This window comes from Mastomys coucha, unplaced genomic scaffold, assembly GCF_008632895.1.
Source record: "Mastomys coucha isolate ucsf_1 unplaced genomic scaffold, UCSF_Mcou_1 pScaffold5, whole genome shotgun sequence".
NCBI classification, from domain to species: Eukaryota; Metazoa; Chordata; class Mammalia; order Rodentia; family Muridae; genus Mastomys; species Mastomys coucha.
The window spans coordinates 54746155-54768662 of NW_022196911.1; the positions used below are offsets into that span (position 1 = coordinate 54746155).

Genomic DNA, 22508 nt, shown 5'->3' on the forward strand with positions numbered 1-22508 from the left:
AGCGTAATGTTTAGAAAAAGTCAACCGACACATTTCTGTTACTATTTTGGTCCAGACAACCAGGTACCTTGGGAAAAGAAACTTCCATCTGAAGAGGGGAGAAAAGTAACAGTATTATATAAAGCAACTTCACGCTGGTCAATCTGCCGCTTTTTATGCAAATGAAAACAGTGCAGGCTCGGGACCAGAAGTATGGATGATTGAGGCTGTTTTCTTTATATCACCCTTCTTTTCTTAAAGATTAGACAACTGCAGCCTCACCTCACACTGCTGCTGGAATCTCTCCACAATTCTGACCCATAACCACAGCCTTCGGAAGCTGAACTTGGGCAACAACGACCTGGGAGATCTGTGTGTGGTCACCCTCTGTGAGGTTCTGAAACAGCAGGGCTCCCTCCTGCAGAGCCTACAGTGAGTGTGTTTTGCATAGAGCCTCTCCTGGAGTGGGGGAGCGGGGTGCTGAGGGGACAAAAGTCAGAGTTTCTCTGGATTAATTTGCAGTTTTCTGAAGAGCCTAACTCAAAACTTCCTTTCTGTTTTCACAGGTTGGGTGAAATGTATTTAAATCATGAAACGAAATGTGCCTTAGAAGCGCTCCGGGAAGAAAAGCCAGAGCTGACTGTTGTCTTTGAGATTTCTTGGTAGGTGGAGAAGCAGGATTGCCAGGTGCCACAGTCCTGCCCCAAGTCCTGCTCCAAGCCTCAGTGCACACTGTTCGTCACTGCTATCAAGCCCTCCTTCACCATCAGGACCACAGCCGGGGCTCTGCAGGTGTAAGGTCTGGAGCAAAGGCTTGTGTAGGACCAAGCATGTTTTCTCACATCGATAATGTGAAACTGCCGGAGGATGCCCTTCCGGTCATGTCCTCAGTTGGCAAGGTGTTCCCTCGTGGTGACCTCATGGAACCAGCTTGTAGAAAACACCTTTTCTGTCTTTTCCCTCCACCTCCTTTGCTATTTTTTTTTTTTTTTTACTCTGTCTTCCTCCTCCTCCTCTTCTCCCTGCATCTGTCTCTCTCTCTCTCTGTGTCTCCCGTTTTTTGACATTCGCTTATACCATCGGTCTTGTCTTCCTGTTAACTGACCACACCATATAAGGAGCTCCCTGAAGGCTAGATGGCAGGTTTGTGGCAGCGTCTCAGCTACGCATTTGTTTTTATTTTTTTAATAGTTATGTTTTCTCTTTAGCTACCTGAAAACTCAGAGATTTATAAAACCCATTTTTGTATTTATTGTATGTTTGTACTGCTTTCTTAATTTAAAAATGTGTCTAGAATTCTTTTAAGTTATTTATCCAAACTACTAAAAATAAATCAATTTACACATTTAAAATATCTCTTTGCAAAATGATTCAACTTTGGCTAATGAGGGGAAAAATCACATCCCTCAGATTTTGGAGGAGGGATTTCAGCTGTACTAGCATAGAGGGGAGCATCAGGCGGGGAAGGTTAGCTCACATGGAGAAATGAATCCTACGCCATTCTCAGATAGAGGCATAACCTAGTTTCATCTTGCCTGGGTGACAACAGCTTACCTTAGGTTTATCCATTTGAAGAGCAGCTCCTCTCCTAAGTGACACTGAGTACTAAGTCATGAATAAATACTAATTGCCCAGTACACAGAAACAACTTATAGACATACAACATTGCTCAGAGTGGAAATCTTGTTTCATATTGTCTGGTGGGGTCATCAGACCTTTGCTATGGAGATGTGACTGATGAACTGTTTTGTTTTTGTTTTTAAGATTTATTTATTTTTATGTATATGAGCACACTGTAGCTGTCTTCAGACACACTAGAAGAGAGCATCGGATCCCATTACAGATGGTTGTGAACCACCATGTGGTTGCTGGGAATTGAACTCAGGACCTCTGGAAGAGCAGTCAGTGTTCTTAACTGCTGAACCATTTCTCTAGCCCCTGGTGAACTTTTAATCTAAGGAGATTATGCAAGGCAAAGCAACCATGCCACTAGACAGTCTCTTTACATAAACTGGCTTTAAAAATAGAGCCTATTTTTCCCCTTGAATGTCTGATCCTCCACATCCTATCTCCAGTGCATGTGCCACCATGCAGTTTATGCTGGAGCTCAAACCCAGGGCTCTGTGGTGCTTGGCAAGCATCCCACCAAGTGGGCTATCTCTTTCTAGTAAGGCTAATTCATTTAATAATTCAAATTAAGTCAATTTAAAACTATGTGGTGCACAATTCTGTGCAAACTCTCTGCCTGCTTAGGAGTGTGTGTGTGTGTTTGTGTGTGTGTGTGTGTGTGTATGTGTGTGTGTGTGTGCAGGCATGCATGTGTATACATGTGTGTCTCTGTGTGTGTATGTATGTGTGCATGTGTGTCTGCAAGTGTACAGTAGTAGTAGTAGCAACAGCAGTAATTATGGTTATTAAACTCTGGTGCTGAGCCCCAAGTCTGGGTCTAAGGCTTCGAATATTTATCTACATATTTGCTTTCTCTATCATGGTAAGCTGAATTGTGGCATCTTATCTCCCTGTTGTAAATTTTTGACATGGATTATAAAAATCTATATTTTCTTTCGATTACAAATCAACTTGTCATGTCAAAATGCTTTAATTTAATCAAGAGTTTAATCACTTAGACACTTTATAACTCTGAGTCATAGAAGTTCTCAGGACTGGAGAGATGGATCAGTGGGTAAGAGCACTGGCTGTTCTTCCAGAGGACCTGGGTTTGATTCCCAGCAATCACATGCTGGCTCATAACCATCTGTAACTCCAGTTCTAGAGAATTGAACACCTCTTTGACTTCCATGGGCAAAACACCCATAAAATAAATTAAGGATGATTTATTTTTAAAAAGTAGACGTTCTATACGCTTATCCTATGGCACTACCTGTCTATGAAAATGGATATTCTAAGGGTCCTCTATTGCTCCAAGTACCTTTTCTGCTTGACAGCCCATGGCAACACCCAGGACTTGAGAATAATGACTATTTACTTTATTTCATCCTCTGAGGGCCCATGGATTTATTCATGGTTCTGTTGAGTGTTTCTTCTGTCCAATATTGAGTTACCTGGTTGGAGGATCCAGCTCCATTCAAGAATCACAGCATGGCCAGTCTTAGAGATGATGGCCATCTTGGGGACTTGGGGTATCTGAGAAAATAACTAACTAAGCGTTCCAAGTGCTTTACAGCTTTGTCCAGGAAGCACTAGAGAATCTCTCACTGAGTTTTAGGGGTCAAGCAAGTCACTAAGCCTTTCACAGAGCTAAGAAAATCTGAGATTATCAGCACAGCTGTTTGGAGAAACACAATTCTCAAATGTTTCCTAGAATTAGATCAACTCATTATATTGATATATGTACTGATTGCCTCTCTTGGTGATTCTTATCACGTTGATTTTACTGACTGTGGCTTGGATTTGTACCATTGCTTGAGGGCTCGTCTGTGTTACTCCGGGATATAAAGGGCTTTAGCTGCTATGCTGTGATAGCTCTATGGAAACCCATGGGAGCAAGCACCGTGGTCCTGGGCTGGCATGGTCATTATTTTTCACATTTCTTAAATTCTTCAGATCTGTGATTTGTTTCTAAGCCTTGCCTTCACAGTTAGAAATATTTTCTTAATTTTCCTCTCTTTGTAATTTCCATTCATATATTGTTAACTTGCTAGTCTTGGTTACATTAATAGTATCTCTCAAGGTGGTAGGATAGAAACAAAGAGCTAAGTCTAAAAGGATTTTCGTTGCAGGGGTGGGGTGGGGGGACAAATGCAAGGTATTGGAGGGAAAGGTTCAGTGGCTGACTTGCTGCTCTTGCAGAGGACACGAGTTGAATTCCGACTTTAGTGGATCTGATGCCCTCTGCTGCCCTCTACAAGCAACTGTACTTACACACATACCCCAGTCCCATATATATATATATATGTATATGTACACATACACATATATGTGTGTGTATGTATGTATATAATCAAACAAAACCTTCTAGAATTATCTATGGAAGAAAACTAAATGCAAATAAATATAAGGTTCCTGAAATGGTTCCATTTCTCTAAAGGAGGCAGCCAGTAGGAGAACCGCAGTTTGCTACCAGTGCTCTAATAATAATTAGTAATTAGCAATTACTTTATCCTTTAATAATTGATTCTTACATGAAAATGAGATTTGCAAAAGTGATCGTATCATGAGGATTGGAATCACGGGGATCTATACTTATCACTCAGTGTATCACCAACATCACAGGAACCTTCTACAAATGTTAGCTTGAATAATCAATCAATCACCTTCAACATTTCTTGTGTGTGGCTATGGACAGCAAAGCCAGGACCAGGGTAGGCAGGAGCTCTAGGCTGAGTTAAACATCTTTGTGGCGGCCCTGCTGATTTCTCGGAGAGGTCTCAACCGTCACCAGAGACAGCTACTCGACTCGACTCACCAGGAGTCTGGAGCCAGCCCAGAGATTTACCAGAACCAGAAGCCCAACATTCAAAAGAGACTGTGGCTTTGATCCACCTCCCTGCCTTGAAGTCCTAGCTTTGATATGCCCGTTTCCCCACTCTCACCTATCTGCTAAAAGGCTTGACTCTGTTGCCTCAAGAATATATATATTCCGTTTCTCTAAGTAAAGTACACACCTCGATAAGAACCCTTTCCTGGTGTCGTCTCTCTTTCCTCCCTACCCGCTTATTTTACAGAATCTCGAGTTCCCCTGTTCGTGAATCACCCACGGAATGAAGTGAAGCTGCAGGCTGGTTTCCTTCACATCTTCAGCTCTTATGTCAGGTTTTATCGTTTTAACTGTATTGCATTTGTTGCTGTATTCTCCACTGGAATATATCCCTCTAGAAGCTGAGAGGGGAGATGTACTTGTTTGTATCCCTGGGCCCTAACAGGAAGTCATCGAGCCTCCTAGCTGAAAGTTCCCACTCAACGGTGGGAAAACTTCCTATAAAGACAGTTTGAGCCGGAGGGAAAGGAAAATCATCTATGGTTATGAATAGAAGGATACAGTCATGTCATTCTTATGACTTTTTGGGGGGAAAAAATACAACATTTATCGATTTTGAATCATGAAGAACAGACGTTTATTATAAGCGAGGTAAGACTCTGTGTCGGGTTCATATTGTACACATCTGGAGTGACTGTAATGGAAGAAAGGGGCTTTAAAAGATACATGGGAAACAAGAGAGGAAATGTAGGAAGAGGAAGACAACAGTAAGAAGCAGGGAATTAGACGTTAAAGAGCATAAAGACACGTACTCATGAACAACAAGTCATTTAAGCACTTCTTGAAGATATATGACTTCTTAGAACTGTCCTCTGACGCTCAGATGTGGGACTTTGAGCTTCATTACCACACGAAAGGTGGAACGCTTTTGGATGTTGTTGTTGTTGTTGTTTCTTTCAAATCTCTCAAAGAACCTACTGTTCCAAACATTTCCTGCAGCCCTAGGAGTTGAACTCAGTACTTCCCACATACCAAGTAGGTGCTGTACCACCCTGAGCTACAACCCCACCCCCCAGAGTCCTTGCTCGGGAGCCCTGCAAGCTGTGCAGATCTTCCGGGATTACACCTTTCACCTTCCACACAGCCTCCCGGTCCTTGCCAGGAGTCTTCGGAGAGCTCCCTTCACGTCCTTATTTCTCAAGGTGTAGATGAAAGGGTTAAGGGTGGGGGTGATTATAGAGTAGAAGAGGGAGATGAACTTGCCCTGCTCTTGGGAGTAACTGGATGGGGGCTGCAGGTACATGTAAATGGCAGGCAGGTAGAAGAGGGAGACCACCAGCAGGTGGGAAGAACAAGTGCCGAAGGCCTTGCGCCGTCCCCTGGAGGACTGGATCCTCATCACTGCCCGAGCAATGAAGCCGTAGGAGAGGAGGATAAGGGCCAGAGGGACCAGCACAAAGAAGGCCACCAGCACAGCCAGTGTGGCATCATTCGCTGTAGTATCAGCACAGGACAGCTTGATCATGGCTGGCACTTCACAGAAGAAGTTGTTCAGCACCTGCCTGCCACAGAAAGGCAATTGCACTGTCAGGATGACCTGAACAAGGGAATTGCTGAAGCCGCTGAGCCAGGCCACACCCACCAGCTGTTGGCAGAGTGGGCGGTGCATGATGATGGCATACCGGAGTGGCTCACAGATGGCCACATAGCGGTCGAGAGCCATGGCCGCCAAGACAATGCACTCGGTGCAGCCCAGCCAGTGGAAAATGGCATATTGCACTGTGCAGCCACCGTAGCTGATGGTCTTCTGGGAGCTGCCCATGTTGAACAGCATCTGAGGGACCGTGGTGGTGGTGTAACAGAGATCCAGGAAGGACAAGTGGCTGAGGAAAATGTACATGGGGCTTTGGAGCTGGGGATCCAGCTGGGATACGAGGATGATGGAGATGTTTCCCAGCATAGCCAGAATGTAGGACACCAGGAGGACTACAAAGACTGGGAGCTCCAGCCATGGCCTGTCAGAAATGCCCAGGAGGACGAAGTCCTTTGGGGTGTCCCAGAAGCCGCTGTGGTTGCCACTTCTCATGCTAAGGCATCTTCTGGGAGCTGCGATGAGTGAAGAGAGTTCAGATGAGTGACTGTCACTGGAGAAAATGAGTCATTTTCTCACCGTGTCTGCTCTCTCTCAGGCTTCATCCTGTCTGACCCTCCTTAGACCCCTGGACGGGGAGTCAGGGCAGCAATATGCACACCTCCCACCCCTCCCACTCTGACCATCACCAAGCCAGTCTTTCGAAACTTCAGTTCCTGTATCTGTTACAATGGGAGTGGGGAATGGGGCTTGCCTCAGCTGCAGATCTTGGAGGAGATAAGAGAGGCTTCTGTGCCTGAGTTCCACACAAACTGAGGTTTCATTCATATTTGGCCATGACCCCCACTACTCCCACTGTCATTGTAGTGTTTGACTTCTCCACAAACACACTGATGGGAAAGTGTCCACTTTCTGAGGCATTTTCATTTTGTCTTCTGGAGACAGAGACAGGATAGAGGAAAGAGGTGAAATAAAGCAGGAAGAAGAGTTTTGCGAGCAGGGAGGGACTCTCTTGATAAGATCACAGTCATACAGCCTTCTCACCTCTAAGGGCCGACACCTGGCCTGTCACTGTGAAGATGTGTTCTGGCTCACAGGACTGCAGAAGCTCTTGCCCTGTGACTGCTCACCATGGCAGCTCTGTCACTCACATAGACAGTAAAACAGCTGGGGTTCCAGACTTTCTGAATACCTGGAGTAGCCAGGGCATGGGAAACTTTAGCTTCTGGTTAGTTACTGACTCCCAGTGAGACCTGAGCACACACTATGGTGAGCAAGAGAGAAAAAGCCCTTAGAGTTGTTCGACTAAAGATCAGATGGCTCTGGGATGCTATTTGTTTCATACTTAGAGTGACATTTAAATCCCTGATACAACTTTGCCAAGAAGATATTACCAGAGAAAGAGAAAGAGAGAGAGAGAGAAGAGAGAAAAAGAGAGACAGAGACAAACAGAGACAGAGACAGAGAGACAGAGAGAGAGACACAGAGAGACACAGAGAGACACACAGAGAGAGACAGAGAGAAAAAGAGAGAAAGAAACAGAGAGACACAGACAGACAGACAGACAGACAGACAGACAGACAGAGACAAAGAGCGTGGCCAGTTTGATTTCTGGGTACCACCGCTATCAGGGAACTAATGAGCTACCACCAGTGATTCACGGGACTGAGGTATGAGACAAAGTGAAATTAGGTAGGTCGTTTGGAGTTGGCCCCAGTAAGCTATTGATAACCTGGAGACCTCAACCTCTCCTCATGACTATCAAGGCTGCTCTGTTGATCAAAGCCCCTCTGTGTTCAGAGGCTGTGTGAGTCAAGGCTCTCTCTCTGATGGCCTCTGATAACTATGCTAGCTCATGATGGAGCTCCTGGGCTAAGGAGAAACTTGTCATCTATGCAGTAGAGTACAAGTCACCTTTTATGTCTCTGTTTTTGCTGCCTGTACCTATTTAAAACACGGAATTCTGGACACTTTCCGCATCCTCTCTTAGAGTCCCTGTTCCTTAGTTCTCTCCCCCTCTCTCTTTTCTCTAATAAATAGTGTGGGTTGAAGTGTTCAACTCTTGAGTTTGTGGCCTTCATTCTTCATTGTCTGCAAGATATCATCCCAGGGTGCAGGCAGTTTGCTGTCGCAGCTGTGACAGCTCGCTGCCTGACCTACCACACAGTCACTCTAGAGTCCTGGCTTCCCAGACTTCCCCAGGTGTGCCTTTGAGTTCACAAAGGAGATGCAGCACTTCAGGATAAAACTGAAAATCAATCTCACATGTAGGTAATTTATAGAGTACTCATCTTAATTCTCAATTTGGTACTTAGTGCATACACTGGGAAATTAATGAAGGTCTTCTTAAGTTAGACATTGCAGCAAGCACCCCTCCTCCCGCTGATATTCTAAAGAACTCAACTATTATTTGAAAACAACTCAAACCCTAGAGTTTAGATAGACAAGTGCTAATTTCTTCTGCTCTGTATGTAGTTTCAAAACTAATATTCTTTGCAACAATGTTCTCATGAGGCTTATGAAACATTCAACTATTGCATGATTCTTATGAGCATTAACTTCAATGAGCAGGATGTATCTCTAATGAGCGCTGGAACTCTATTTTAACACAGTGAACTATGAAACCCATGTTTTAAGGCACACATTGGAGACTGAGGCTAGTCTGCCTTCATGGTGGTAGTGGTGGGATCGGTGTCCTTTGCAGTCACTTTGGGGACAAAACAGCTGGATGTCAGGCTGCCACTGACTGCTCTCCAGCTCTTTCTTCTCTCCAGTCTCTTCATTTCCTGCCTCTCCTGCTGGAATGCAGTTGTCCAGTCACTGTACCACCTACACATGACCCTTCATCTCAAGTGTTCTCTGAGGTCCAAGCTCCCTCCCAGGGTGAACACATTAATTTCCACATCTGGCATAGCCACACTAGAGCAGAGTTCTTCTGGACCTATGACTGCAGTTGTAATTTTGGCAGTGGTTTCCCCTCCCCACTTTCCTGACATTGTGAGCCAACACATCCAAAACTTCATCTATCAATGGAGCTCCCAACTCCAGGGCATCCTCTTCCTCTTAAGCTGCAGCTGACTTCTCTCTGGTCATGATGGCTCAAAGCTTGTAAGGAGGTTCTATTCATTTCTGTCTCCAACCAGGATCTTATAGTATTGATTCTACACAAGGCTGGTAAGGGCTGTCTCAGCTTCCTTTCTGTCCAGGGCAGTAAGGCCTGTCTAGCCCTCAGAGTTTGCTGGCATGCTCTGCAGATGGTCTTTACTCCCCTACTTTGTGGCCACACTCATTGGTGGCATTTTTCCTAACTCAGATTCTAAGAGCAAAATGCCTTCAAGTAATCCAGTTTCCCAGGAGATAAGGACCATCTCCTTCAAGGATCGGAAACATGCTATGGATGTTTTGATGACGGTACTTGGACTGCTGGGTGTGTGTGTGTCTGTGTGTGTGTGTCTGTGTGTGTGTCTGTGTGTCTGTGTGTCTGTGTATACAGACATGCAGATACACTCTTATGACATATGCTATCTTTGTGTGATATACAACCCTCTGATTGATCTTTTTATTTATTTGTCCATACATGTATCCATGTATCTATCTACCTATCATCTATCTATCTGTCTATCTATCTACCTACCTACTTACCTTCCTATCATCTGTCTGTCTAACTACCAATCATCTGGCTGGCTGGCTGGCTGCCTATCATCTATCTGTCTATTTACCTCTCTACCTATCATCTATCTATCCACCATCTATTAAGCCATCAGTCTACTTACCTATCCCATCTCATCCTTAACAGTCGCTGTTGAGACGCCCTTGGGACCTGATAGAATTGTGATTTACTCCACCATTCAAGAAGGGAAAGCAAGCTCAGAGCCTTAAATATAATTTCAAAGCAGCTCCTGAGATGGGCAAAATAATCAGCCATGAGGTTTATTTCTTATTATCCCTTTCTTCAATCTGAAATCCAGTTTAAAATTTCCTCAATCTGGGCAGTCCAATCAAGGCTTCAGTTCCTGCCTTAGTAAACAGGATTACACCATGGGAGACTGAGCCTTGGTGGTGAGGCTGTGGATGGTAGCGCTTTCCATAACTGATGCTAATAGGTGCTCTCCCATGACAAGGGTGGATATGCAGGGGTATGTCCTGGCTCAACGGCAGTCTTCCCTTGAGAGTTCTGATTAGAGTAAAATTAGGCCATTTCCAGCATGATGAGGAAATAAACACGTACTCTGTCCATTAAAGTTTTTGGTCAGCATTACTCTGCTTGGTGAAGCAAAAGCTTCATTCTATGAACTAGCCTCCACCTGTAATTTTGACCAAAAGTAGATGTCACAAAGCTTCCCTGTAGTGCAGACTCTAGCTTGTCCAGAGCCCAAGACTGACCCTTACCTTCCTTGGTTCTCTGACATCTACAGAGGACCTGGCTCAGGGAGGGAGCATTCTTTGCAGCCTGTGCTGGTCTGCTCACTATAAATGCAGAAGGTGTTCAAGAAAGACATTGAGACCATTTGTTCCGATGAAGCTGCTGAGACCGAATGCTTACCTGGCCCTGCATCTCACCCCCACCACCACCAGCCGGAGAGACCACATGCTCACCTGGCCCTGCCCAGCAGCTGGAGAGAGGCCATTCTTGGCCTGGAAGTAGGAAGAACTTTTCCTTGCTTCAGGTACTCTGGGAACTCCCAGTGCCAGCTGTGCTTTCCTCTGGCCTCAGGAAGTACAGAATTGCAACGACCTTGTGCTGTGGACACTTAGATATGGTGGAGCAGCTTCTACACTTATATGGACAGGTCAGCTTATTGCCAAAGCCAGGAAGCTTAGGCAGCGATGCAGCTCACACCACACTTCCCTGTAATTTCACAATCGTTCCCCAGGTTCAACTTGACTTCATCCTCTGCGCTCTTTTTCAGGAAGGTTCTGCTCTTTCTCCCCAGACACTGCATAGAAGCTTGCTCTCCTCTGGCTGGAAAGTTATCCCCGATGCTTTATTTAATTAGTGTCTAAGGGATTAGTTGATAATTGATGTACTGTGAACTTCTAGTATTCGTAATTAATGGTAGGTCCTAGAAGACCAGAAGGCCAGAGGAAATGGAGCAGCCATGGGGCATGGAACAGTTATTTCTTCTTTTCCTCCTCTTTTTCTTCCTCCTCCTTCCTCTCCTCCTCCTCTTCTGCCTCCTCCTTCTTCTTCATCTTCTTTTTTTTTATTTTTTTATTTTTTATTTTTTAACTTTTATTGCATTATGATGAGAAAAGTCACATGATTTCAATTTATCTGAATTTGTTAACATTTAAAAGCATATTTTAAGTAAATAGAATTGCATCACATTCTTGTTTCCCTTTTGTACCCCAACTCCTCCCAGAGACCCCCTTTAATACCTACAATATCTTTTTTTGTCATATTCTTTAAAATTTATAAAATATTATAATAATAAAAATGAATATTATAAAAGTTGTTTGATATAAAACAACAATCAATTTAACAGTCTTACATAGATGCTTGTCTACAACAATACTGAAAATACATACGTTCTTCTCAAATATAAATTTTAAATAACTCCAAACATATTAACTGTATCTTTCAAAATAATACATCACTACTAGTATTTTCTTAAATGAACATAAATATATAAAGTCTTTCTGTTTGTTTGTTTGTTTTGTATTTAGTAGAGCTTAAAATCTTGGCTCTTACTGTGGTACAAGCCGAAAATAAGAACGATTTTTAGGCACTGGATTTCATTGTAATAAGGCTGTACTTCAATGACCCTCATATCACCAATGGATTTTTACCTCCATCGTAGCTAAGCTGAGAGTTGACAGTTCTGCTGGGCCAAGGAATGAATTGTAGGAACGATTTTTGGATACAGACTTCCTGCTATGATCAAAGCTATTTGACTTGAGTGAGTGAATTTATTCTCAGCCCACAGACAACAGGTTACATTCATTTAAGAGATGCTGAGTGTATTAAGATGGTCTATCCATAAAGTCATTCACCAACTGTTTCAATGAACAATGGTTCTGCTTGGAGGGTGGCACAGACATTAGGTGAGGGTAAGAATTTGGTTCATTGGCTGTGATAATTTGGAAAAGCATTCATCTCAGAGAAAGAGTAACTTATAAAGTCCTCTTCTTCAAACGTGATACAAGAGTTACAAACGTCAAGCAAAGCATTCAGCCTCACTCTTTGCTGTTCTCTTACAAGCCCCTTCTCAATTTAATTGTCTATGTTTCTTTTGGGTATGTAAATACTTTGAAATATGTAAGCTGTTCTGAAAACCATAGTATAGTGCAAAAACATGAAATAAACAATACTACTAATAGAGAGGCTGAGATAAGAGAAGCAAGATTTCAAGACACTTATGTTGTACACACCAAGACATTGTCATGAACAAGTTGAAAGTGTATATGGATTGTACAATATTGGACCTATTTCTCCAATTACCAAATTGGAGAGACCATTGGATGACAACAAATTTCTTTTTTTTTTTTAGTTTTATTGTATTATAATGAGAAAAGTTACATGATTTCAATTTATCTGAATTTGTTAACACTTAAAAACATATTTTAAGTAAATAGAATTAAATCACATTCTTTTGTACCCCACCTCTTCCCAGAGACCCCCCTTCAATACCAACAATATCCTTTTTTGTCATATTCTTTAAAATTTATAAAATACTACAATAATAAAAATGGGTATTATAAAAGTTGTTTGATATAAAACAACAATCAATTTAACAGTCTTATGTAGATACTTATCTATGGCAGTCCTGAAAATACATACATTTTTCTCAATATAAATTTTAAATAACTCCAAATGTATTAACTGTGTATTTCAAAATAATACATCACTACTAATATTTTCTTAAAAGAACATAAATATATAAAGTGTTTTTGTTTGTTTGTTTGTTTTCTATTTAGTAGAGCTTAAAATCTTGGTTCATACTGTGGTAACTTGATACAAGAGTTAGAAACGTCAAGCAAAGCATTCAGTCTTACTCTTTGCTGTTCTCTTACAAACCCCCTCCCAATTGTCTACTTTTCTTTTGGGTATATAAATACTTTTAAAATATTTAAGCTGCTCTGAAAACCATAGTATAGTATAAAAACATGAAATAAACAATACTACTAATAGAGAAGCTGAGATAGGAGAAGCAAGATCTCAAGACCATTATGTTGTACAAGACATTGTCACGAATAAACAAGCTGAAAGTGTATATAGATTGTATAATATTGAGCCTATTTCTCCAATTAACAAATTAGAGAGACCATTGGATGACAGTCGATAAATTTCTAATTCCTCATATTTTTGGATTTCAATCAATTAGGAATGTTGGTAATATTAATTTTCATATTAAGATATTAAGAAAAAGTAATTGTCACTTCCTGTTTTTTTTGTTGTAAGAGGTGGAATTAGGTTTGTGTGAGTTTGTTGAAAGATTATTTTCAGGCTGGAGAGATGGTTCAGCGGGTAAGAGCACTGACTGCTCTTCCAAAGGTCCTGAGTTCAAATCCCAGCAACCACATGGTGGCTCACAACCACCCGTAATGAGAACTGATGCCCTTTTCTGGTGTGTCTGAAGACAGCTACAGTGTATTTACATATAATAAATAAATAAATCTTAAAAAAAAAGAAAGATTATTTTCTTGCTTCTTCTAGGGTGTAGTTTCACACCTTATGTTGATGTTTTCCATCTATTATCCTCTGTAGGGCTGGATTTGTGGAAAGATATTGTGTAAATTTTGTTTTGTCATGGAATATCTTGTTTTCTCCATCTATGGTACTTGAGAGTTTTGCTGGGTATAGTAGCCTGGGCTGGCATTTGTATTCTTATAGGGTCTGTATGACATCTGCCCAGGATCTTCTAGCTTTCATAGTCTCTGGTGTGAAGTCTGGTGTAATTCTGATAGGCCTGCCTTTATATATTACTTGACCTTTTCCCCTTACTGCTTTTAAAATTCTTTCTTTGTTTAGTGAATTTTTATTATTATGTGACAAGAGGAATTTCTTTTCTAGTCCAGTCTATTTGGAGTTCTATAGGCTTATTGTATGTTCATGGGCATCTCTTTCTTTAGATTAAGGGAAGTTTCCTTCTATAATTTTGTTGAAGATATTTACTGGCCCATTACCTTGGGAGTCTTCACTCTCTTCTATACCTATTAGGTTTGGTCTTCTCATTGCATTCTGAATTTCCTGGATGTTTTGGGTTAGGAGCTTTTTGCTTTTTGCATTTTCTTTGACTGCGTCAATGTTTTCTATGGTGTCTTTTGCCCCTGAGATTTTCTTCTGTCTCCTGTATTCTGTTGGTGATGCTTGCATCTACGACTCCTGATTTCTTTCCTAGTTTTTCTATCTTCAGGGTTGTCTCTCTTTCTGATTTCTTTATTGTCTCTATTTCCATTTTTAGATTCTGGATGGTTTTGCTCATTTCCTTCACCTGTTTGATTGTGTTTTCCTGTAGTACTTTAAGGGATTTTTGTGTTTCCTCCTGAAGGGCTTCTAGCTGTTTACCTGTGTTCTCCTCTATTTCTTTGAGGATGCTATTTATGTCTTTCTTAAAGTCCTGTATCATCATCATGAGAAGTGATTTTTATATCTGAATCTTGTTTTTTTCGGTGTGATGGTGTGTCCAGGACTTGCTATGGTGGGGGTATTGGGTTCTGATGATGCCAAGTAATCTTGGTTTGTGTTGCTTATATTCTTACGCTTGCTCCGCATCATCTGGTTATCTCTAGTGTTACCTGCCCTTGCTAAATCTGACTGGAGCCTGTCCTTCCTGTGATCCTGGTTGTGTAAGAACTCCTCAGAGTCAAGCTGTCTCTGTGATCCGGTGATTCTGGGCTTGTTAGAGCCCCTGAGAGTGGAGCTTCCTCTGGGTGTTTTGGAACTGGCTTTGGAGCTTGCACCCAAGGTCTGCTCAGGGCACTGGCTGGCCCAGACAGACCAGAAGGAACCTGAGCCACTGGGTTGGTGGAGTTCCTGTGTGCCTGGTCCCATTGGTCCCAGTTACTCCCAGTGTTGGGATAGATGTTGTGTCTTCCTCACCTCTGATCCTGGGCTTTTTAGAGCGCCTGGGAGTGGAGCTTCCTCTGGGTGTTGTGGGACTGGCTGCAGAGCTTGCCTCTTCACCTTCTTTTTAAGGTTGGTAAACTGTTCACTGTAAAGTTAGAAGATGACTGATTTGTGGAGCTGTGGTTCAGGTAGAGAACAAGCTGATCTGGCTTTGGCACCAAAACCAATCTCTGGGTCTCTAGACAGGTCACCTAGCTTCACTTTGCCTTATCTCTATCTGCAAAGCATAAGAAATACTGATCTTGCCCTCCAAAGCCTAGCACAAGGGAGAAACTAGTCTGTCTGTAGCCTACATAAAACAATAACTAGCATAGAGGAATCCAAGTTCAGATCTGTTCCTGAGTGCTAATGTTGTCTGAACTGCCTGTTCCATTTGTTACATGGAAGGGATGAAAACTCAGGATGGAGACCAAGCAAGGAAGACATATCCTGAGTCATGAGCAGCAAAGCATGTGAACAAAAGTTAGCTATGGAGTGTAAATGGGAGTGTTTTAGACAGTTACTTCTTCCTGCTAGTTAAAGAAAATTGTAGGAGCTAGAGAGGTGGCTCAGCAGTTAAGAGCATCTGCTGCTCTTGCAGAGGTCCCAGGCTTGACCCCATACGAACATGGTAGTGCAATACCTGTAGCTCCAGGTTCAGAGGATTTAACACCCTCTTCTGACTCCTCTGACTCCCCTAGTTACTAGACACCCATACAGTACACATACATACATGCAGGCAAAAAACATAAGAGAAAATACATAAGATATACATAAGATAAAATATATAAAATCTAAAAAAATTGTTAGTGTATATTTGTGGTTTTTTTTCTCTCCTTTGCTAACTAGGCTGAGGATTAGCCAGTTTTGTCTAACTTTTCAAAATATTGTATATTCCTTGTATAGTTCTTTTCACCTGTATTTCTTTTCTTTTCTTTTTTTTAAATAAAAAATTGTATTTATCTAGAAGCATTCAGAATGTCAACAAAACAGCCACAACTTTTTTTCCAATTACAGAGTGGTATTCAGTTAACAGAACAACAATTATCTTCATATAAGCTGCATCAGAGACAACCAAAGATGAAAAAAATCCCAAAATAAAACCAAAACAAACAAAAACAAAAACCAAACTACTGTCCCTGCATAAAACTAATTTGTCCTGTGCACCAACAAGAACCTGCTTTAAATTTCCATGCCAACTTACAACCTCCAGACTGTACCAGGCAAGGATAGTGGCTATTGAAAATACCACCAGGACAGGGCTATCTAAACACACATTCAGTAGTGTGTTAACTATACAAAAAAAAAAAAAAAAAAAAAAAAAAAGACACTGTACAGATTAAAAACAAATCTTACACAGCCTTACATTTTAATTATTTTTTTTTAAAAGGAATGAGTTGTGTACAGGGGGGTTAAATGCTTTATAAACAAGGGGAAAAAGCTGTGCTAGAACCAATCAACATATTCATCATCATCTTTGCCTCCTCCTCCTCCTCCTCCTCCTCCTCCTCCTCCTCCTCCTCCTTCTTCTTCTTCTTCTTCTCCTTCTCCTTCTCCTTCTCCTTCTCCTCCTCCTCCTCCTCCTCCTCCTATTCCTTCTTCTTCTTCTTCTTCTTCTTCTTCTTCTTCTTCTTCTTCTTCTTCTTCTTCTTCTTCTTCTTTTTCTCCTCCTCCTTCCACATCCTCTTCCTTCTCATCATCACCTTCCTCTTCCTTCTTTTTCTTGCCCTTCTCAGCCTTCATCACCCCCCTTTTCGCTGTATCAGGTTTTCCTTTAGCTCTGCAGGCAGCAATATCTATTTCATATTTCTTCGGCTTGGCAGCCTTCTTCTCATAAGGCTGCTTGTTATCCACTGTAGTGTTCCACATCTCTCCTAGTTTCTTTGCAACATCACCAATGAATATGCCAGGATGCTCATCTTTGATTTTTGGGTGATACTCAGAATAGAACAAGAAGGACAAGAGAGGCATTGAGGTCTTTGAACTTCTTTTTGGTATCCCCTTTGTAGGGGTGGGGATGTAGGTTTTCATTTCTCTTTCATAAGGAGTCTTGTCAGCCTTTGCCATGTCTTCAGATTTCCCCCTTTCTTTAGCAGACATGGTCTTCCACCTCTCTGAGCACTCCTTGGAAAACTCTGAGAAGTTGACAGAAAGCATCCGGGTGCTTCATCCTGTGCTCCTTCTGTCAGGTTTGCACAAAGAATGCATATGAGGACATTTTTGCCTCTCAGCTTCTTAGGATCTCCCTTGCCTATGTTTAGTTGATTTTTCCTCTGTGAGACAGAGTCACCCAGTGTCCATCTGGCTCTCGCTTGCCTCGGTGCTCTCTATGGAGCTCAATGTATTGCAATGGCTGTGAGAATGGGAGCCAGATGTCATCTGTATTTCATGAGCTTATCTTTTGATTATTTATTGCAAGAAGTGTGGAGATCCTTGTGCTCACAAATAAACACTGGGGGAACCAGGAATGTTAAACACACACGGCTGTCCCTTCAAAGGGAGGATGTATAACCTGTTATTCACCGAGAAGGTAGGAAGCAGACATGGTTAATAGCCTGGTCACCTCTGCACTACCTGTGTGGCCGAGACTACACCAGATCCCTCCCCAGACCCTTATCATGAGCTCGTTTTTTCTCAGTCTATAGAACCCACGTTTACAGATGGTGTCAGATGTAGTCAAACTCTAGAAGCCATCTTTATGGAAGGTTCACATGTACTTCACAATGACTTTTGAGGTAGTCACATCTGATCTGTATTTAGCTTATTCTGTTCCTCCAGGAGATTTATGTAAGCTTTGTTGTATAGACAGGCTTGAGTTAACTATTACCAGGAGTGTTTTCACCAACTTGTGTTGTGCTTAAATAAACTACTAAAGATCAGAATCCCAAAGTTTGAATCAACTCTGGCTATTTAGTCATGCTGAGCTGACCTGGCTTTTTGTCTCCTACAGGTCATTTCTAAGGCCCTGAGGTACATCTTCAGGTCACTGATTGGAGACTTCTCTGACTTTTTGGCATGCTCACGCATAGCTGTAAAGTTCCCTGTCTGAACTGCCTTTGCTGCATACCAAGGGTTCTTGTAATTTGTGGTTTATTTTCAACTGATTACAGGAATGTTTTAAACCTTTTTCCAGTGGTTTTCTTCAACAACTGCTCAGGCCATTCAAGCATGTAATTCAAGCTCTATGTGTTCATATAGTGTCTGTCATTGCTCTTATTACTGTACTAGCTTAAGTTGGACTTATGATCCAGAGCATTGTCTCTTGGAGAAAGTCCTTGTGTGCTGAGAGGGATGAGCATCCTGCACCTCTTGGGTGGAATGTCCTGCAGATAAATGTGTCATCTTTCTGATGTATGAGACAGCGTAAGCTTGAGGGCTTGGGGGTAGGTTTGATCAAGATCATCTCTCTATTTAAGGTGCCCACTAGTATTGAAGCTGGGTTCATTTATACCTGTATGACCAGTGTTTGTTTTGTGGAGTTGGGTGTACTAACATTTGAGTGTATATATTTATACTCATCCTGTCTAATTGAATAATGTTTCATCCTTTGACATTCAACCTGTGAGTCCTTATGGATTCGATGTGTCAGTGTTAAGGCAGCAGATAGTTGGACCTGTGTCTTCACCCAGTCCGCTGGTTTTCACGTTTCAATTGGAGTGTGTAGACCATTGACATTTGGATTATTATTGAGAGGAATTTGATGATAACTGTAATTTTATTTATTTTACCAGGCAGCTTCGTGTGCTGCTTGTCCTTTTCTTTCTCCCATATTCGTGTTAGGGATTTACTGAGTCGGATTGTATCTAATTCTTCATTAGTTCTCACTTGTGTGTCTATTGTTCTCATGAGATTTGTTATTTCATGCTCTCTTGTTCTGGGACCGCCTTTCTTCTTGCCCCGTGTGTAGGGGTTTTGTTTTGTATCTATCTTGGGAAGTGCTGGTGTGGTGGCCATGACTTGCTTTAAGATGGTACTTATCTTTAATATTTATTTCTTTATCAATTTAAAAAGGTTTCTTCGGTGGGGGCTGGAGAGATGTCTTGGTGACTAGAAGTGCTTGCTGCTCTTCCAGCATTAAAAAAAAAAAAGAGATATCTTTGCTTATACAATAATTTTGTTTGTCAGTATTTACTTTCAGGGTTTGAACTGCGCTATCTAGCACTTTTCTAGATTTTAGTGTTTCTGTTGCTAGATCAAATGTTATTCTGATAAACATATCTTTGTAAATGAGTTGGCTTTTTTGCTACATTAAAAATAATTTAGTTTTATTTTATGGTCATTGGTGTTTTGATGGCATATATATCTATAAGAAGGTGTCAGATTCTCTGGGACAGGAGTTTTGAGCTGCCATGTGTGTGCTGGGAATTGAACCCTGGTCCTGTGGAAAAACAAGCAGTACTCTTAACTGCTGTGCCATCTCTCCACCCCTTTTTTGGTACTTTCATATTTGTCTTCACCAGTGTTTTATTGCTGTGAGGAGACACCATGGCCATGGCAACTCTTATGAAAGAAAACATTTAATTGGGGCTTGCTTATAGTTTCAGAGGTTTAGTCCATTAACCATCATGGCAGACATGGAGTTGGAGAAGTAGAAGTAGTAGTAGTTCTACTTTCAGATCCGCAGACAGCAGGAAGATAGAGAGAGCCTCTGGTCCTTGCTTGGGCATCTGAAACCTCAAAGCCCACCCCAGCTGAAGCACTTCCTTCAACAAGTCCACACCTACATCCTCAAGCCACACCCACTCAGTTAAGGCCACACCTATACCCTCAAGCCACACCCACTCAGTTAAGGCCACGCCTATATCCTCAAGCCACACCCACTTGGTTAAGGCCACGCCTATATCCTCAAGCCACACCCACTTGGTTAAGGCCACACCTATATCCTTAAGCCACTCTCACTCAGTTAAGGCCACATCTATACCCTCAAGCCACATTCCTAATTCCTCTCAAGTAATGTCACTCCCTGGTGACCAAGCAGTCAAATCTGTGAGCCTATGGGGACCACTCATATTCAAAGCACCACACTTCACTCTCTGGTCCCCATAGGCCTCTTACCATAGTATAATTTAAAAATGCAATTTTAGTCCAGCTTCAAAAGCCCCATTACAGTCTATTACATTATGTCTATTACAGTTTCAACACTGCTTAAAAGTCTAAAATTCAAAGTCTCTTCTGAGACTCGGCAATCTTTTAGCTGTAACCCCTGTAAAATAAAAATCAAAGAGCAGATCACATACTTCCAATATACAATGGCATATTACCATTCCAAAAGTCAGAAAAGGGAACATAGCAATGAAATACTGAGCCAAAGCAAGACAAAAACCAGCAGAGCAAACTCCAAATCTAAATCTCCATGTCTGAAGTCAAAGTGCTCTTCAGATCTCCAACTCCTTTCCACTTTGTTGATTGCCACACCCTTCCCTTTCTTGGGTCGGTTCTATGCTGTGTTAGCAGCTCTCCTTGGGAGGTATCACACAGCTCTGGCATCTCCAACATCTTGGGGTCTCCAAGGCAATCCAGGCTTCACATTTGTATCTTTAAGCAGTGGCCCCTCTGGGCTCCATGGCAGGGATACTCCTGACACACACCTGGCCTCAGTGGTTTTCCTTAGCTGCAGAAGTATATTCTACAATCCTTATCTTGTATTCTTGACTCTCAAGCCAGAACCACATGGCCAAAGCTGCCAAATTCTGTTGTTTGCTGGACCTAGAACATGGCTCCCTCGTTCAAAGAGCCAGAGATGGTAGACGACAGCAAGGAAACAGTGTATCCCAGACACAGCAGGACTGATACACCTATGAACTCACAGAGACTGGGACTGCATGCACAAGCCCTGCACAGCTTCAAACCGGAAAAAATTCCAGCATTGAGAAAGGAAGTGGACACAAAGTCCTACCTCTAAACAAGAAGATAGCCGCAATCGATATCTGCTGCGAAAAGAAAAATCAGCTTTCTCTAGTGGGTTGTCACTGTGGTAATTTTTTTGTTTCATTGGTTTTTTTTGGTTTGTTTTAATTTTCAGGTTTTTTTTTTTTAATTTTGAGAGAGAGAGAATATGAAGTGGGTAGGTACAGAGACAGGGAGGTTCACGGTGGTCCTCAACCTTCCTAAGGCTGAGGGGACCCTAAAAACAGTTCCTCAGGTGGTGACTCCCAACCAGAACATTATTTCATTGTTACATTATAACTGAATTTTGATACTGTTATAAATCATAATGTAAATATATGTTATATAGGATATCTGATATGTAACCCCTGTGGAAGGGTTGTTTAATTCCCAGAAGAGTCCCGACCTACAGGTTGAGAACTACTGAAGGAGTTGGAGGCAGGGGTGGGGTGGGGGTGGGGGAAGAATACCAGCAAAATATATTATATGGTAATGATTAAAAAGCCATTTATTAAAGCCCTTTCTGCATGCCATTCCACTGTATGCTGGTGATACAAACATAAGAAATACTGAATCTTGTCCTCAAAAACAAAAGCAAAGTCAACGTCTGAGGTACAGGTTCAGTGATGGAAGAGAGTTCATGTCAGGAAGCCATCTCAGTGGCACGGGCACGCATAATAACATGGTTGTTTCAGCCAAGCTTCTTTCTCATTCGCTAAGCTATGAGAAAGAACAGGCATGTTAGTCAGTTGGCATGCGGGTGCTCTGAAGGACTGGACTTCTTTAGCAGTAGAGACTTAGCTCAAGGACTTCTCATAGTACCTTTGTGGGCTGGCTCTAACCTGGGATGAAGTTCTGTGATAACCCAAAGTTGTCAGCTATTCACAGCCCCTCTGCCGTTTTCCTGCCCCTAGCCCAGACATGGTGACACACACCTTTCATCCCAGCATCCCAGAGGCAGAAACAAGTAGATCTCACTGAGCTCTAGGTTGGGCTGATAGGCACACTGTGAGTTCTAGGACAGCCAGGGCTACATAGAGAGATCCTCTCTCTCTCTCTCTCTCTCTCTCTCTCTCTCTCTCTCTCTCTCTCTCTCTCTCTCCCTCCCTCCCTCCCTCCCTCTCTGTCTTTCTCTCTCTCCCTCTCTCTCTCTCCCACTCTCTCTCTCTTTCTCTCTCTCTCTCTCCCACTCTCTCTTTCTTTCTCTCTCTCTCTCATATAATATATTTTTATCATGCTTTCTCCCTTCTTCACTTCCACCCAGCTCCTCCCTACCACCCAATTTCCTGTTTTCTCTCTTTCTTTCTCTTTCTCAAAAATCAAAACAAGCAAAGAGGCAGGTGGATTTCTGAGTTCGAGGCCAGCCTGGTCTACAGAGTGAGTTCCAGGACAGCCAGAGCTACATAAAGAAACCCTGCCTCGAAAAACAAAAACAACAACAACAACAACAAAATCCCACCTTAAAAGAAAAAGGAGCTTATTTGTGTTTGCCAGCTCCTTCCTCTGCATGGGTTCTGCCTTGGAGTATGGTTGACACGCCCAGAAACAAACCACTAGAGAAAACT

General features: G+C 42.2%; 2 protein-coding genes and 1 pseudogene across 5 annotated transcripts in view; 1 reads left to right on the forward strand and 2 right to left on the reverse strand.

Moving 5' to 3' along the window:
* The window catches only part of Nlrp3 (NLR family pyrin domain containing 3), a 24640-nt gene extending 23309 nt beyond the window's left edge, over nucleotides 1-1331 (forward strand). Inside the window, exons 10-11 of one of the 4 annotated variants that reach the window (XM_031353426.1) lie at nucleotides 241-411; nucleotides 546-1291. In XM_031353426.1, coding sequence (XP_031209286.1) covers nucleotides 241-411; nucleotides 546-645 — 271 coding nt within the window. In that variant the 3' untranslated portion in view covers nucleotides 646-1291. Of the gene's footprint in view, nucleotides 1-55; nucleotides 204-240; nucleotides 412-545 lie in introns of those variants that run through there. The other 3 variants (XM_031353427.1, XM_031353431.1, XM_031353428.1) reach the window with 3 other exon arrangements.
* Nucleotides 1332-5473: 4142 nt separating this feature from the next.
* LOC116077477 (olfactory receptor 2B11) lies at nucleotides 5474-6569 on the reverse strand. The gene has a single exon (XM_031352041.1). It carries the CDS (start codon nucleotides 6501-6503, stop codon nucleotides 5547-5549), a length of 957 nt encoding a protein of 318 aa, XP_031207901.1. The 5' UTR covers nucleotides 6504-6569; the 3' UTR covers nucleotides 5474-5546.
* Nucleotides 6570-16665: 10096 nt separating this feature from the next.
* LOC116078671 lies at nucleotides 16666-17214 on the reverse strand (annotated as a pseudogene).
* Between the last annotated feature and the right edge of the window lie 5294 nt (nucleotides 17215-22508).

Bases quoted from the DNA above. Each gene is read 5' to 3' on its own strand.
- LOC116077477 (XM_031352041.1), bottom strand. From the start codon at position 6,503: ATGAGAAGTGGCAACCACAGCGGCTTCTGGGACACCCCAAAGGACTTC.